Here is an 18,607-nt window from a genome sequence, read left to right on the forward strand (position 1 = left end):
CTCAGAATGGATAGTAGCAAGAAAGAGATGCTGGATCAGAAGCCTCTCTTGGAAGTGCAAGTATTACTCCCCATGGATTCTGCTCCGGATAGAGTCATGAATGGAGGAGCAGAGGGACTTACAGGGGAAAAGATACCCTGGGACATGATCACCCCTGTTTGCAGCTTTGAAAAACTCTGAATCATTCAGCTTTTGGGGAGCAATAAGTTTTGGCCTGCTATTCTAGCATGCTACTATGGTTGATGCCTGATCATTTTTTTAATTGCTGAAAAATGTGATGAGCTGCTGCCAAGAATCTCATAAGGAGGATTATCTACAAGCCAGTGAGGGCCTCCTCATTCTTCAAGAAGGACATTAAATAGTGAAAAATTAAACAATTGTAACTGAAATGAAGGTCTTCTCAAAGATACTATCAGAAATGCTAACAACAAGCGTGGTCAGAAGGTGAATGCTGTGGGAAGCAGCAAAGGATCTTTCTGCTGGTGGAAATCTTGATCTATATGCAGCAAACAAGTCAGATAATTGCTATACTTCTGAGTGATCAGAACTTGAGGGTATCAGATGAAATATCAGGTTCATCTGTCATTGCCTTACTGGAATTTCTTTTATAATTAAGTTTTACTGCCCACAATTTCAAGAGATTTCACCTGTGACAAATATAAGGCTGGCCCTTGGAGCAATACCACAAAGTGGGAAGAAAAGGGTGGGTAGCTCATCATGGTACTTCCACCCCCAGACAAGCACCATGTGTGTCTTACCACCATTGTTATTATGACCAGCATGGCATTCATGGATGCTTATCTGGTAGAGCAAAACCAAGGGCCTCGTAAAATTGGTGTCTGCATCATTGTTCTGGTAGGAGACATTTGCTTTTTGATTGTGCTGCGCTATGTGGCCGTCTGGGTGGGGGCTGAGGTAAAGACAGCCAAACGGGGCTATGCTATGATTCTTTGGTTCCTCTATATCTTTGTGCTGGAAATCAAACTGTATTTTATATTCCAGAACTATAAGGCTGATAAGAGAAATCTGGAAACAGTGGCTAGAAAGGCACTGACCTTGCTTCTCTCCATTTGTGTGCCAGGATTGTACCTAGTGCTAGTAGCCTTGGACAGCATGGAATATATACGTACCTTCCGGAAGAAAGAGGATTTGCGAGGTCGTCTCTTCTGGGTGGCCTTGGACTTATTGGATATCTTAGATATTCAAGCCAACCTATGGGAACCACACAAGACTGGTCTGCCAATTTGGGCAGAAGGACTCATGTTCTTCTATTGCTACATATTGCTCTTAATTCTGCCCTGTGTTTCCTTGAGTGAGATTAGTATGCAAGGAGAGCATATTGCTCCCCAGAAAATGATGCTCTACCCTGTCTTGAGTCTGGTGACCATAAACATGGTTACCATATTCATCCGAGCCATTAATATGGTCCTCTTTCAAGATAGCAGAGTCTCTACAATCTTCATTGGCAAGAATATAATTGCCATTGCTACCAAGGTCTGCACATTCCTAGAATACAAGAAGCAAGTGAAGGAGTTCCCACAAAATGCCATTGCACTTGAGCTCCAGCAGAACTCAGTGCCCCACAACCAGACCCTCCACAATACACAAGGCCTTCCTCATGAGCCATCCCCCACCAGGGAGATCTTGGACACATGATGAGCCTCTTCTTAGATATCAGCATTGGTTCTTATTGGGAAGGGGCGAAGAAGTAATACTGCTCTTATCCCAGCATAGAGAGCTGCTTCCAGCACAAGATTTTAACAAATGGAGGAACATCCCCTGCAACTCAGGTATTTCCAAGGGGCCCTCTGGAAAGAAAGCAAAATCAATGGACCTTCCAAGCAGAACCTCATCCACTCCAGCATCTGATCTTTTCTATCTGTTTGTTACCTGTGCTTCAACTTGTAAGGAATGAGAATTTTTGTTATCACAACCTTTTTTAAAGAAAGGGACAGGGTGGGATGGGCAGGATAGGAAAATCAGGACTGGCACTTCAGTCAGTACACCAGTATATTGAGTCTTATTGGAAATTGTTGTGTTTACAGTTTCTTATTTTCAAACAAAACAAAAACAAAAAAGGTCCTATAAAGTTGCTGCAGAAAACTCTACTTGGGGCAGTTTTTAAAAAATATTTGCTAAGTAGATCCTTTGCTCTGTTTAGTTCCACTCAGCAAGCAGCAACCTCACTCATTTGGCCAGGAAAGTTCTAACATTGCCAAAGTCTTCAGCCAGCCCTTCAAAGAATCTTATTTAACATCCCATCTCATATTTCAAGAACATTTATTATAAATCATTTATAAAATGATTCAATGCAAGATTTTTGTTTTTCAAAAAAACAAGTATTTCTGTTTCATTCACATGTATGCACATTTCAGTTCTGATGGCATGAAGTTCCAGAGCTTTTTGGGCTACATTGACCTGGGGAAATACACAGGTAGTACTATTAATGGAAACTGAGATTCTCAGAATTATGAACATTCATTTTTATTCCTGCAGCAGCTTAATTTATAACTCTGCTGCTTTTATATGAACTACACAGACTGCCTCTAAAATAAGGCATGGGACAATCCCTTTAGGCAAGAACTATTGGGACACAAAACAGCAACAGTTTCCCGGCAAAAATGTTGCACAAGCCCAAAAGCAATGCAAGACTATTTTTTTTCTTAGTGATCTCCCATTCCCTCATTGGTGTCTTGATCACATACCCAACAGATTTTTCCAGTGAATACCAATTATGCATTGGATACCTCATTTGGCCCTGCATATCCATTCCTCACTTAGCAACCCAAAATAAGGAATCAAAGTTGGTCTTTTGCCATACCATCACCATAAAAATATATAGTCCATTTTACTATGCTGGGATTTACTATATACTTTTAAAGTTCAGTCTTGTCAGGTAAGGGTATGAATGGCCTATAACTTGAAAATATTCAACTTTTTAATTACAGTGGAGAATAAAAGCAAAAGAATTGGCAGAAGAGAGTCTAAACATTTCTGCTGTATAGAGTAGCCATTCTCTCAGCCAAAAAAGCAGTGTAGAAGAATGTAAAGGGAAGAGGCATAGGAAGTTTTGAAGATATTAGATATCCTGAAACATGCAAATGTATAAGGATAATGCAATCTTGCTCTGCAAGGATCTGGTGTAGGGTATTGGGCATTAACCAAGTCACTACCTACATTGACGTTACTGCTCTTGCTAGTTTACTAATTTTACACTCCCAAAACACGTTCAGGATGTTGCTATCCCTGAAGGAAAGTATATGAAGATGCTTAGTGCATTTCATTATTTGGTCAATTGTCTGAGATCTGTGTGATGCAACTCCAAAGAGTTTAGTCACACCCAGGCCTGTGCAATTTGTTTGATGATCATTCTTCTATGTAATAAAGGGTTCTGGACACCCACCCACCAAGCATTTTTTTTGATGTGTATATTTTCCTTTTGTGGTTATTGTTGCTTTATCCAGAAGTTTGCATGCCCTCTGTAAACACCAAAGGTAAGAGCAACAAGTTAACTTTTGAATAAAAAGTCTTTTTCTTTCTAGTCCATGTGAATAAGGTGTTAATTGATTAGGGCAGACAAGGTCCATAAACCACTTTGAGAACCCTTTCAACATCAGTTCATCACAAAGTATAGTTTTTAGAGAAACATGGTTGAATAATGTGAGAAAGTACAGTGAAAATAATTGATTCAAAAGAGCATTTCATGTGCCAAAGAGTAGTACTAGAAAGGGCAATGATATCCATAAATAAGATTTTTATTTTATCAAACCAACTTCTAATTCCATTGGGCTATTGTAGGTATTCTATGCAAAATATATAATGTAATAAAATATAATAGATGCTTTTTCATTATATTAAATTTTATTTAAATTAAACATTAAATATATATGATATGACATTGGAGGGTGACCAATCTTCACAACCTAGGACTTAATTCCAAGCATAAACCATTAGATAACCAGTCAAATGAGGAAAGGAGTAAAGAGAAAGAAGAAAAATACAGATGCAAAGTAGATGGTAGAAAGCATACCCAGTCTAAGCCACAAAAATTTAAATGCATATACACTTAATGCTCCTAGGGAACTAACAGGATGAACTTGAAATACTACCGGTGGTACATGAGGGAAAGTATGGTATACTATAGTTGCCATTACAGAAACTTGGTGGGATTAGTACATTCATGACTGGAATGTACTAATAGAAAGATATAAACTTGAAAAGAAACAGACCTAACAAAAGAGGAGATGGGGTTGCATTATATGTTAGAGTTCACTTCCTCTACAGAGTTGCACATTACAAATCATGAAAGCCACTAGAATGCATATGAGTCAACATAAAAGGAAAAAAATAGTAACACCATAATTGTATACTATAGGCCACCCAACTAAGTAGAAGAAGTAGGTGGCATTTTTGCTATTCAGTTAAATGTATGTAGGAAAAACCGCAGTAGTAATGGGGGACTTCAACTATCCTGACATCAACTGGAAAGCAAACAGCATCAAGTGGAAGATCGAACGGATTCAAGTGGAAGATCAAACAGACCCACCTACCTGCCAATTTCTTCACCCAAAACGTAGAAGAGGCAACTACAGGGGCAGCTATACTGGACCTTATTCTTACTGTCAGATCTGTGTATCTGTCATTTCTTCAGTGGAAGAAGAAAAGGGGGGGGGGAGACTGATAAATCTTTTCTTGATGTAACCTGAATATATTTAATCTTATATCGAATTTGTATAACCCACACATGATACAATGGAGGGAGGAAACCCAGATGACCAGAACCTATCACCTCTGAGAGGCACAGCTAGGAGATGAAAAGACCATAAAAATTCCACAGTGAGATGTGTCCTGGAAACCTCTGGAAAAGTTCGTTCTAAAAAGGGGGTGGGGGAAAATTAGGTATGCCCTGGGAAACTCTGAAAAAGATCATTTCTACAAAAGGGGTGGGGGGAATTAACATACTGTTTCACTAAATACACATGGAGATAAGGGGAGGGGTCCTAAACTCCCTTATCTATCCCTGTATGCCTGAGAGACCTTAGACGCTGCTTTGAACTCCTACATGAATTGTCTCATCTCAATAAAGGATTCCTTTTGATATGTTTGGTTTTCAGAAGTTCATTCTTGTTAACTGAATGGGAAAAAGTTCTAGATTGAACAGATTCAAGTGGAAGATCGAACAGACCCACCTACCTGCCAATTTCTTCACCCAAAAGGTAGAAGAGGCAACTATACTGGACCTTATTCTTACTAACAGCTAAGAAAGGATAGAGGGGATTGAAGTTGCAGGAATTTTAGGGAGAGTGACCATGTCATATTACAATTCAATATAAAACAGACACACCCAACAGAATATAATCAAACCAATGTATTAGATTTTTAAAAAGCTGATTTTAACAAACTCAGAGACAGCTTGGGAAGGATACCATGGATGAAAATCTTAAAAGAGCAAATTGACTCAAGAAGCTTGGGAAACAGAAAAATACAATTATAAAAGCCCATCTGAGTTGAATACCACTAAAAAAAAAATCCAAGAAAAAAGCCTGCATAGTTTAACAAACAACTCTCAAACCAACTGAGAGAGAAAAAGGATAAGTACAAAAAATGGAAAAGGGGACATATAACTAAAGCAGAATACCAACAAATAGCTGGAACCTGCAAAAATTGTAAGGAACAATGTAAGACTTGCCACAAAAGTCAAAAAAAATTAAAGTTTCTTTCAACCCATAAAAAATAAGAAAAGAGTCAAACAATCCACTAAGGGGAAAAGATGGCAAAGAAGTCATTCATCTAATGACTGAATGTTAGGTTTCTCCCGTGGAAGCTCGGGTATGGGTACAAAGTCTTGTCCCAAAGCCACTTTAAACAGAGTAAACCCAGTACTACTATGTACCAAATTATTATATGCCACCTCAGCGAATGGCAATAGGTCAGCCCAATTATCTTGCAGATAATTTATATAACATCGAAGATATTGTTCCAATACCGAGTTAGCCCCATTGGTTTGTGGGTGGTGGGCAGAGCTTAAGTCCTGGGCAGAGCCCAATAACTTAAGGAACCCCTTCCAAAAGTTTGAGGTAAACTGGACACCCCTGTCTGAGATTATGCGTTCAGGAACCCCATGTAACCTGTATGTAAAATAAACAGTTTAGCCAATGTTTTCGCAGATGGAATTTTTGGACAAGGTATGAAATGTACCTGTTTAGAAAACAAATCTGTTACTACCCAAATAACTGTACTCCCCCCACTTTCAGGTAATTCCACTATAAAATCCATAGAAATTTCCTTCCATGGAACCGTTGGTCTAGCCACATTTTGTAGTAAGCCTGCTGGTTTACCAGGAGGCCGTTTGGCTGAGGCACAGATAGGACAGCTAGCCACATAAGTCTCAATGTCCTTTTTCAAGATAGGCCACCAAAATTGCCTTTTAACCAAGTGTAAGGTTTTCACGAATCCAAAATGTCCAGCAGCTTTAGAGTCATGAGCTTGCTATAATATTTGGTTTCTCAGCTTCGCTGGCACATATAATTTGGCCCCCACCCATGCCAATCCATCTCTAACCATACAGTTATTTGAATGAGCAAGGAACCAACCATCAAGTTTTAGAGCGTCTCTTAATTGTGCAGTCAAATCATTTGATAAATCAACCTTCTTTTTCTGGGCTCTGGTAACCACTGGAGCTGCCAACTGTTTGGTTGGGACAATAGGCCATACCACTTCTTGGCGAGCACTATTATATTGAGGTAATCTAGATAAAGCATCCGCCATGAAGTTCTTCCCCCCTGGAATGTATTTCAATGAAAAATTAAAGCGCTTAAAGTACTGCGCCCAGTGAACTTGCTTGGGAGACAGCTTCTGAGGCATTTTCAAAGCCTCCAAATTTTTATGATCTGCCCACACCTCAAATGGGTGTTTTGCCCCTTCTAAGAAATGCCTCCAGGTTAACAGAGCCCAGCGAACTGCAAAAGCTTCTTTTTCCCAGATGGCCCATCTTCTTTCGGTTTCAGTTAGTTTATGAGAAGTATATGCACATGGTTGCAGAGTCCCCATCATGTTTGGTTGTAGTAACACCGCCCCGACTGCTATGTCACTCTCATCAGATTGAATTACAAAAGGAGCATCCATGTCCGGGTGCTTGAGTACTGGTTCAGCAGCAAACAGTTGTTTCATCTTCTCAAAAGCGGGTTGACATTCCATGGACCACTCCAGTGATTTACTAGGCTTCAGTTTCACCTCCCCTTTGGTTTTTAGGAGATTTGTAATAGGCATTGCAATCTTCGCAAAAGCAGGGATAAATTGACAGTAAAAATTAGCAAATCCCAAGAAACTCCCAAGCTTCCTGGTGCAGGGAGGGACCCATTCCAAAATGGCACGAACCTTCCCCGGATCCATTTCTATGCCATCATGTGAGATGCAATAGCTTAAATAGTCAATTGTTTCCTGGTGCAATTCACACTTGGACAACTTTGCATACAGCTCAGCAGCTCGAAGTTTTTCCAGAACTGACCGCACTAGTTTCACATGTTCATCACGAGTGTCTGTGTAGATAAGAATATCATCAAGATAAATCAACAGCCCTTTGTATAGATGTTCATGCAACACTTGATTGATCATTTGCATGAATACTGCAGGGGTCCCCTGTAGGCCAAATGGAAGAATGTTGAATTGGAAAAAACCCATTGGGCAGTTAAAAGCAGTTTTCTATTCATCCCCTTCCTTAATTCAAACTCGGTAGTATGCTTCTCTCAAGTCGAGTTTTGTAAAAAATTTCCATTTGGCCAAGTGGGCCAACAAATCCTTCATCAAGGGGAGGGGGTACACGTTCTCCACTGAAATAGTGTTGAGGTTTCTGTAGTCAACACATAAACGAAGGGAGCCACCTTTCTTTTCACGGAACAATACTGGGGCTGCTACCCGGGGTCTAGCAGGTTGGATGAAAACACGTTCCAATTTCTTATTGATAAATGACCACAGCTCTTCTAGCCCCCACGGTGTTATCGAGTACAGTTTTGGTTTTGGGAGTTTCACCCCGGGTAAAATTTCAATACTGCAAACTGTTGAGTGATGGGGGGGGGAAGCTCATCCAAGCCTTTTCACTGAATACCTCCTTTAAGTCCCAATATTCCTCCAGAATTTTCTCCTCCCCATTCAGGCTCTCGGTGCCAGTGGAGGCCAGTTCAGTGGGATTCTTGAGTTTCGGTTGAGATTGCCCCTCCCTTTCTGGGCATTGGTCAGTATGTATGCACAATGACCCTCTCCTCCAATCGATGTGGAGCCAGGGCAAACCAAGTAATAGGGGGTGCTCCATCCCAGGAACGACAATAAAACACAAAGCCTCTCTATGCTTCCCCATCGTCATTTCTATTGGTTCTGTTATGAAATGTACAGGGCCATCCCCAGCTACCGATCCATCCAATTGGCAAAAGGCTATGGGTGTTTTTAAAGTCTTTAGCCTTAAGCCCATTTTCTCTACTATCTCTGAGCTGGTTACGCATCTTGTGCACCCAGAGTCTAACAAGGCCAGCATTTCCCCTTTGGCTCTCGATGTAGGTACCCTTAATCTCACTGGAATGGTCATAGGGCCCTTGTTTGGACTTACCAGTGAGTCATCTTCCAATTTGGATTCACTCTCTTCAGAAGAGGTTGGAGTTCCCAGTTCCTCTCCTTTCAAAGGGGCAATCTCTACAACCTCCTCAGCTTTAAGCGCCATTTCGCAAGGCTTTGCTGGGTTTTTTTCAGGTTTTCTTCCTCCTCCTGGTGCCCGCTTTGGCTCTAGCTTGGTACAGCAGTCTGCAGCCCGGTGACCTTCCTTCTCACATCGGAAGCATGCAGTGGTCTTGGGTTTTGCCGCCATTCCTCCCTTTTGAGGTTTTAAGGTTTCTCGAGGGCTGGTGGGGGAGGACTTGCTCCAACCAAAAAAACCCCGGCGTCTGTTTCAGGTCAGATCAATTTCCACCTCTGCTGCCAGCATGTACCACAGCTGCAGCTCACTGGGGTCTCTTCTGGCAATACAACTTTGATATACATCTTCATTCAACCCATCTTTAAAAGCTTCTATCAGGGCTCCCTGGGACCAGCCTCGAATATGACACGCCATCTCTCTAAATTCCTGGGTGTAGTCGGCCACTGATCTCTGCCCCTGATTTATGGTCTTCATCCTAATTCTAGCCTTACGTTCAGCAAGTGGGTCCTCAAACCTGGCCTGCAGCGCAGTCATAAACAGGTCATAATTCATCAGCTGAGGGGCATTATCATTATGCAAAGTCACCATCCACTTTGCAGCTGTTCCCTCCAGAGCCCTAGTAACACATCTAACTTTGGCTGCTTCTGAGAAAAAATCCGCTCCATATTGCTCCATATGGCTCCAGACTTGTGCCAGGAAGAATCCTAACTCCTTGGGACCCCCCCCCCCCCTATATTTTACTTCCAACGGAGGCATCTTTGGAGTTCTACGTCTTCTGGCAATTACTCCCCCCACTGGGGGCCCCTGGGCTGCTGCTGACTGTTGCACTAGCTTGGGTTGATTTATGGGGGTGGCTGCTCTGATTCTTCTGGCTGGGGCTGCCTCCCCCTCCTCTCCCTCATACCTTTGATCAGTTTGAGGTTCTCCGATAGCTTCATTTAGAAGATGCATGGCTTGAGCTAGTAGAAAATTCTTTCTTTCCTTCTCTTGCCATGGCTCCTCTCTTCCACGCCGATGGGTAGTGGTCACTCCTGGAGGAGGCTTTTCCTCAGGATCCTTCCATCCGACTCCCAGGGACCATTTGGGTTTTACAGCTGGTTTTTCCCCAAGATTTAGTTCTGCTAACAAGTTGGCTTCCCCTGCTTCCTCTAACAGCAGAGAATCTTGTCCTCCAGTTGCTCCCAGGTCTTCTTGGTCACTGGCTGGATTTGACATTGTGTTCAGACCCCCTCAGAAGAAAATTTATTAATTCTCCAGGTGGGCTGGTAATGTGGAGATTCAGAATAATGTCAGCTGGTGTTCCATTCAAAATCCAAGAAAGAAATACTTAGACTCTTTTAATCAGAGAAAAGATATCTTTTACTGGAAATCAAGTGGTAGCAACAAAAGAATATTGAATCTGAGAAAATGGGCGCATAAATCACATATACAAAGTGATGGCAATGTTCCCACCCCCAATAGTTCAATTGGCTCATCCAATTAAAAGTTGTGTATATCATCATGTGGATATCTCCAGGTGGTGATGAAGCCTCTGTCCATTGACCTTGACATATTTTAATAAAGAGTTGCAGCTGCGCATAGCATAGGATAGAAACCTAAGCAAGAATGTACCCCCCCAGCTTATACAGTTCTGGTTTGTAACACCTCCATAACCATTCTCCCCTCCTCCCCCCATTACTTATGACAGCCGAAAGATGCAAAGCAAAGAGAGAAAATCTTGAAAGCTGACATAAAAGGCAATAGAGAGAAAGCAGAAGTGTTTAATTCATACTTTGCATCTGTCTTCAAGTAAAAAGAGAACAATACTCAACTTCTCAAAAACAACTGTAAACCCTGTAATGACAGGGTTGGCATGCAAATTAAAATATGCAAAAATAAATTAAAAAATACCTTTCAGCTCTAGACGTATCCAAATCACCAGGTCCTAATGAACTACACCCCAGAATTCTGAAGGAATTGGCAGACACGATTTCAGAACCATTGAAACAAAGATCTTGGAGCACCAAGGATCTAATTGAGGACTGGAAAAGAGCTGATGTGGTTCCCATCTTCAAAAAAGGGGGGCAGAAACAAATTCAGAAAATGACAGATCAATCAGCCTGACACCGGGATAGGCTGCTACCAGTTCTCCCTGGTTCAGGCAAACTGGTAGCTAATTTTATTGCCAGTTTGGTGAACTGGCAAATCACACCCCTGGCTGGCCCACCTCGCCCCACCCAGGAGTCCCCACATGGCCCATTTTGAATCCCAAGTAAGTATGGTGCCCACGTGGAGGCTTGCAGAGGGCAAAAAATGGGCCTCCCAGAGGTTCTAGAAGGCCAAAAATGAGCCCATTTCTGGCTTCCAGAAAGCCTCTGGAGCCCAGGGAGGCCCTTTTTGCCCTCCCAGAGGCTCTAGAAAAGCCTCTGAAGCCTGGGAGGATGAAAAACTAGGTGAATATGACCTCGTTGACCATCCTCACTCTGTCAAGGACCTTGGAGTACTCATATCAAATGACCTAAGTGCCAGAGCTCACTGTAACAGCATTGCCAAAAAGGCATTAAGAGTTGTAAATCTAATCTTATGAAGCTTCTCCTCCGGAAATATTGAATGGTAACGAGAGCATACAAAACTTTTGCTAGACCAATACTCGAATACAGCTCATCAATCTGGAATCCACACTGTATATATTGGACATGAATACAGTTGAATGAGTCCAGAAGTATTTCATGAGAAGAATACTACATTCCTCTGCTTGCAACAGAATACTCTATATCACCAGACTGAAATTTTGAGCTTGGACAACCTTGAACTACGCTGCCTACAGTTGGACTTAAGCATAGCACACAAAATTATCTGCTACAATATTCTACCAGTCAATGACTACTTCAGCTTCAGCCACAACAATACAAGAGCACACAACAGATACAAACTCAATGTAAACAGCTCCAAACTTGATTGTAGAAAATACGACTTCAGCAACAGAGTGGTCAATGTCTGGAATACACTACCTGACTCTGTTGTTACATCCTCTAACCCCCACTCCTTTAACCTTAAACTATTGACCTCATCCCTTTCCTAAGAGATCTGTAAGCAGCGTGTATAAGTGTACAATTGTGCCTACTGTCCCTGTCCTATTGTCCCCATTTATGTGTACCTATTTCCTGTATTCTTACTCATGTTTTTACTTATACCTATTATCTTGTAAGTGATTGACAAATCAAATAAATAAAAATAAATGAGAGAGAGAGAGCTGGGCGAGAGAATGAGAGAGGGAAAAGAGAGGGAAACAAATGAGAGAGAAGGGGAGAGAAAAAGAAAAAAGAAAGAAAAAAAGGAGAGAGGGAGAGGAAAAAGAAAAACAGAGGGAAGGAGGGAGGGGGAGGGAGAGAGAAAGAGAGACCCACTTCCGATAGAAATTTCCCATAGAAAAGTGTCTGGGGGGCATTCATGTGACTGGATGGGAATGACGTTGAGTTGGCCATGCCCACCCAGATTTTGTGGCTCCCAGTGTTTTCTTTTCTGTGGGAAATGGGTCCAAATAACTCTTTGAGTGTTTAAGGTTGCAGACCCCTCCCTGTCTTAGGGATATTGGCTATTCCTGCCAGTTTAGTGTCATCTGCAAATTTGATGAGTTCCCTTTCTATTCCGTCATCTAAGTCTAAGTCATTTATGAAGATATTGAAGAGTACTGGCTTAAACAAGGCATTATGGACTCTAGCTGATCAGATTATGGAGGTTGAAGCCAAACTCCTAGACTCCCTTCCCATCATTTTAGGAGATTTCAATCAAGCAAATTTAAGGAAAGAGCTCCCAAAATATTTCCAGCATGTCAATTGTCCCACCAGAGGCAAAAATACTTTAGACCATTGCTACACAACAGTAAAAGATGCTTATAGGTCTTTACCATGAGCAGCTGTGGGTCACTCTGATTACTGCATAATTCACTTTGCCTACAGACAAAGACTTAAAACCATGAAACCTACAATTAAATCAGTGAGGACTTGGTCTGATGAGGCAAAGCTGAAGCTTCAGGCTTGCCTTGATTGCGCTGATTGGAATGTTTTTGAAGATACCTCTGCAGACCTAGATGAGCTCACAGATACTGTAACATCATATGTCAGTTTCTGCGAAGACTTATGTGTACCAACAAGGAACCTGCAAATATATAGTAATGATAAACCTTGGTTCACAGCTAAACTTAAGCAGCTACATTGTTCCAAAGAGGAAGCCTACAGAAAAAGTGACAGAATGCTATACAATCAGGCCAGAAACATATTAACAAGAGAGATAAGAGCAGCAAACAGCAGCTACTCTGAAAAGTTAAGGAATCAGTTCTCAACAAATGAACCAGCAAACATGTGGAAAACTCTTAAAAACATCACTGGCTACAGCAAACCTCCTTCTCGGGCAAAAGGAAATCAACAACTTGCAGATGACCTGAATGTATTTTACTGTAGGTTTGAAAGGAAACTACAACCACATCTCTACAACCTCCATCTCAAACACACCAACAACAGCCAAACCTCTTACAACTGACCCCAACCCATTGGGTTCACAACCTCTGGTGATCACAGAAAAAGAAGTGCAAAATCTATTTCACAGACAAAAGCCAGGAAAAGCACCAGGGCCAGACAAGATAACTCCTTTTTGCTTAAAAGTCTGTGCTGACCAATTGGCCTCCATCTTCACCCAAATCTTCAATAAATCACTAGTGATGTGCTATGTTCCTTCTTGCTTCAAATGCTCTACTATCATTCCAGTGCCAAAAAAGCCCTCCATGAGGGAACTGAATGACTACAGACCATTGCTCTAACATTTGTAGTTATGAAAACCTTTGAAAGGCTAGTGCTGTTCCACCTGAAAACCATCACAGATCTGCTGTTAGATCCAGGGGTGGGATTCAACCAGTGTTACTACCGGTTCAGGACATTTTACTGTTGCCAGTGGAGATGACCTCAGTTCTCATGAGAAAGCTCTCTGTCATGTCTAGTAAGGCATTCCAACCTCCTTAACCCCCTTCCCCCATGTGTGGAACAGAGAGATGGCTGAGGCCAGGTTCAGTTTGAACTTGACAGCCTTACTGAAATCTAAGTATACTATGTCCACAGCATTTTGCTGGTCTACTAATTTAGTTACTTTATCAAAGAATGAAGTAAGATTGGTTTGGCATGATCTATTTTTAACAAACCCATGCTGGCTACTAGTTATAACTTTATTTACTTCTACCATAGTTCTTTGCAGATATATTTTTAACAAACCTAAAATGGCTACTAGTTATAACTTTATTTGATTCTAGTTGTTTGCAGATCTGTTTTTTATCTTTTTCAGGATCTTCCCAGGTATAGATGTTAGACTGATTGGTCTGTAACATGTTTCCCAAAAATAAGACCTGTCCCAAAAATAAGTCCTAACATGTTTTAGCATGTGTGACTAAAATAAATCCTACCCTCAAAATAAACCCCACTTAAGCCTGTGCAGCCACCCACTCATTCTGTCTGGTTGTTTGTGGTGCTGCATCCATTAAGTGAGGTGGGTCGGTGGAGCTGCTCCACACTAGCTTACCTCAGGACGCCTACAGCCAGGCCATCCACAACCCAACACCTGCCTCCCCTCATAATAGCGACTCCAGCAGCCCTGAACAGCAGGATCCCATGCAGCTGCAGGCCCACTTCTTCTGCTGGCTTATACGGCCGCAACGGAGCAGGAGGCTGAGTAATGCACTAGTGCTGCACCCACAAGGCAAGGCAGGTGTTGGGTTGTGGGTGGCCTGGCTGTGGGGGCTCTGAGGTAAGCCGATGTGGGGTACATGGGGCAGCCCCACCACACCTCACCCCATGTCTGCATCACTACCACATCACTTGGCCTCCTGCTCCATTGTGGCCACATGAGCAAGCAGAAGAAGTGGGCTGGTGGCCATGTGAGGTCCTGCTATATGGGGCTGCTGTGGCCACAGCCATGAGGCAAGGCAGGTGTTGGGGCATGGGCGGTCTGGATGCAGGGGCATTGTGGTAAGCCAGTGTATGGCATGTGGGGCAGCTCCACTCTTCCTCACGGTAGTGACAATGTGGCCTCCTGCCCCATCGCAAGCAAGCAGAAGAAGTGGACTCCCATGTACTCTTAAAGTACATGGGGGGGGGAATAAAGACATCCCCCAAAATAAGCCGTAGTGCTTATTTTAGAGCCCTCCCCCCCCCCCCAAATAAGACCAGATCTTTTCAGAGGAACACAGTAGTTTCCTTTTTTCTTTCTTTCTTTCTTGAAGACCATCAGCCCTTTTCTAATCCTCAGGTGCTTCCTCGGTGTTCCAGGATTTTTGAAACATATTGTACAATGGTTCAGAACTCTGGGATGTAATCTGTCAGGTCCTGATGATTTATATTCATCAAGGTCAGATAGATGTTCTCTTACCATTTTCTTGTTTATTTTAATTTTTATTTCTAACTTGGTTGTTTTGGTATATTGGGCTATAATTTCTTTTTGCATGAAGACTGATGCAAAGAACGTGTTAAGCAGCTCTGCTTTCTCCCTACTGCCTGTTACTTCCTTGCCATAGTCTCTCTAGTATATGTAGATGATCTTGAGAGATAAGGGAAAGAGATGCTGCATAGGAAACAGACAAGAGAAAAGGCTTAAAGATCAGAGGAAAAAACTTATCTGGGGTGTGCCATAATTGAACAGACATTAAAAGTGGTGACAGGAAGTTTGCATCTTTAGACTTGCAAGATTCTGCTAATGTAGCCTTACAATAAAATAATATTAGCTCACTGAGTTGTGTTTCCTGTATGGTTTACTCAGGAGGGCTGACATCATCCCAGTTTAGCATACCAGATCTGAACTGCAGAACTCAAGAAGATCACTAGATGATAGCATAGAGATATAAAATTTCAGAACCCTTGCCTACCCTCTCTTTTTCAGCTGAGACCTGGAGTACCTAAACATCGGATGGGCACCCCAAAACTAAATATGCTTGGCAATATGGGTACTTCTATACTTCTGCCTAGCAAGTTAGAAGCCTATAGATCAAAGGTATAAATAACTACATTGTGAGTCATCTGAATTGCTCTCATCCTCACATATTGCTGTGATTTAATTGTTGTTGAATAGAACAGAAAATTGATGCTCTTTCAGCAGTTACCATGGTTACTCATGCTACAGATCTAGATGCACATTCTAATGACTGCTCTGTCTTACTGTTTATGGAAATAAAATATAAACCCATAGAAAGTGCATTTTCAAAATGGCAAAGAATGCAAGTGTTAGGATATACAAACAGAACAGATGGCTTTATTGTCATGGTAACATGGCTATCTGGAGGGCTCCTTCAGTGCTGGAGTAGACAATTAGTCAAATATTGGATTGCCTGTGGAAAAACCACAGACAATAGCCTGCATTTCTTAATCTCACTTGAAATGGAAAATTATTTGTATGGATGTATTTTATATTATTACCAATATCCCACTTTTACTTATTTTGGATGCTTCCAGAAACAACACCTTTGTTGTACAACACCATTATGGGTCCTATTTATTTCCTTTATACTAGTGTACTGATTTTATTTGAAATCATCTTAGATTTTCTCACATCAATATTCTAAACATCTTTTTGATATAGCTATCAGAATCACCCATCTGGAAGGGCAGCCACTATTCATTACTCAGCATCAGGTTTGTAGAACTGTATTCCATGCTGCTAAACTATAAAGTTTAATTTGGATTTATTTCATTGCTGTCTGCCCATCATCTTGGCCACTTTGGATTTGTTTCATTAGCTAACAACATTTATTCACTATGTTTTCTACAACAGGAGTTGGCAACAAACCAATTTAGTATACAACCACCATAATGTAGGAACTTGCAATTCTGTTGAGGTAATTCCCCGTTAGGAGAATGAGTGCAGACAGGGAGATGTAGTGAGAGTTGTAAGGAATAACACACAACCAGCATACAGATACACTGAATAGTAAAATGTAGGTTTTATTTCCAGTAAATTGGTTAAGCAAAGTCCAACAGTCAGTTTTCAGTCCAGGGATAATCCAATAACAAAGTCCAGTATCATAAACAGTTCAGTAAAAGACTCACATCAAATCCAAGAATTATGATCAGCAACAGTCAATAGGGAAATGCAGGAACGGCTACACTCTCAACAACAGGAGAACAGAACAACCCAGGTTTCTGGCTCCATCTTATGGCCGTTTGAGGAACCACACCCAATTACAATTTTAGCATTCCCTTAAAGAAACAGTATTAAAATGTCTATCCTGATTTATATATTTTCCAACCCAACTGTTAGGTGACTTACATTCCTAACAAATTCAAAAAAATTAAAATAAAACATTTGCATCATAAAAAATTTGCCAACATGTCATAATCAGAAATAGGCAGGGGTGGGATTCTACCAGTTTGCACCTATTCACTAGAACTGGTTGTTAACATTCTAAGCAGTTCTGAGAACTAGTTGTTAGAAAAAATTACTGGCCTAATCCTGTAAGGAAGGCAGGAAGGAAAGATTCTGGTGTTGCTTACAGAAACTGCCTCTCCGTTAACCCTTATTACATTCTTGGCAGGACTAGACTTCCTATCTCAGGAACTTCTCTGGAGTTAGTTTTCCCCTCCTTTGCTGGTACTTTGCTTGTGTGAAGTGACCATTGAAAAAAGTGACTTATGACCGTTTTTGACACACAACTGTTGCAGCATCCCCACAGTCACAAGAGGCCAGGGAGGAGATGTGTGCCTCGATGTGAGTGATGTTGAGTTGGCCATGCCCAGCCAATAACATGACCACCAAGCCATGTCTACCCAGTCACATGACCACCAAGCCACACCCACCAACTAAGCCATGGCCACCAACTAAGCCATGCCCACAGAACCAGAGGTTAAAAACTGTGAATCCCACCCCTGGAAATAGGGTTATGGTTTATTCAGTGTTCTATTTAGAATGTAATACACAATATTTTATACACCTGTTTCATTAGGTACAAAATAATAGACATTAATAACTGTGGCTGAATCAATGTTTCATGCTGTGGAAGCAATCTTCCAAAAGATTGTTCCCAGAAAGCTATCTTATTCAGTAAAAGTGATTTTTTTTCAAGTTTATTTGCTTTATTAGTATAATATATAAAAGTTCCATTTCAATCAAAGTGTGTTGTCTGGGTACAATTGTTTTTAGGTGATTGTAATCAGGGTGTTTACAATAACATTCATCACAATCAGAGGTGGTATTTTGACCAGTTCTGGAGAACCAGTAGCAGAAATTTTGAGGAGTTCAGAGAACTAGCAAATATCACTTCTGACTGGCCCCACCCCCATCTATTCTCTGCCTCCCGAGTCCCAGCTGATCGGCTGGGTCTTCTTTGGTTGCCCTGCACAGAATGGAGCTAGAAAGAAGGTTAATGGGGTGGGGAGGGAATGGGGATTTTGCAGTAACCTTCCCCTGCCATGCCCACAAAGCCACATCCACGAAGCCATGCCCACAGTACCAGTAGTAAAAAAAAATTGAATCCCATCACTGATCACAATAACATTAATTCTGTAATAACAATAATACCTAGCTTGTCCTTTTTAACAGATTTCCATTTTAACATTTATCCTTTTTATGTCCCTACCTTTCTAACTTCTGTTTTTATTGTCTAACCATTAATGAAATAAGTCCAATGTCTAAAGTATTTAGTTTCTTCTTTGTTCTTAATAGTAAGCATTAGCTAGCCATTTCTGCACATTCTAGTATTTTCTTAATTACATTCTCATCTGTCAGCATCTCATCACATTTGAGCATATACAATTCTAGCTGCAGTTAGTACATGTAAAATCAAGTATATTGTCTTTTTTATATTTTTCTGGCAGAATGCCCAATAAAAACATTTCTGGTTTCATGTGTATGTGTTGTTTTATCATTTTTTCCAACCAGTTATGTATTTTTGTCTAGTATTTTTGGGCTTTGTAC

General features: G+C 41.3%; 1 protein-coding gene, 1 long non-coding RNA gene and 1 pseudogene across 3 annotated transcripts in view; 2 read left to right on the plus strand and 1 right to left on the minus strand.

Annotated features, from left to right (window-relative positions):
• TMEM121 (transmembrane protein 121) overlaps window positions 1-5,100 on the plus strand; it is a 46,971-nt gene extending 41,871 nt beyond the window's left edge. For both annotated transcript variants that reach the window (XM_087932002.1, XM_087932003.1), the window contains exon 2: window positions 1-5,100. In XM_087932002.1, the coding sequence (XP_087788128.1) occupies window positions 718-1,656 (939 nt within the window). In that variant the 5' untranslated portion in view covers window positions 1-717 and the 3' untranslated portion in view covers window positions 1,657-5,100.
• LOC148126247 (uncharacterized) overlaps window positions 1-18,607 on the minus strand; it is a 279,757-nt gene that overhangs the window by 165,300 nt on the left and 95,850 nt on the right. The window lies entirely within an intron of this gene.
• Window positions 2,386-18,607, plus strand: part of LOC148126248 (uncharacterized) — a 27,772-nt pseudogene continuing 11,550 nt past the window's right edge.

This window comes from Pseudonaja textilis, chromosome 3, assembly GCF_049901715.1.
Source record: "Pseudonaja textilis isolate UNSWEBS1 chromosome 3, rPseTex1.2, whole genome shotgun sequence".
NCBI classification, from domain to species: Eukaryota; Metazoa; Chordata; class Lepidosauria; order Squamata; family Elapidae; genus Pseudonaja; species Pseudonaja textilis.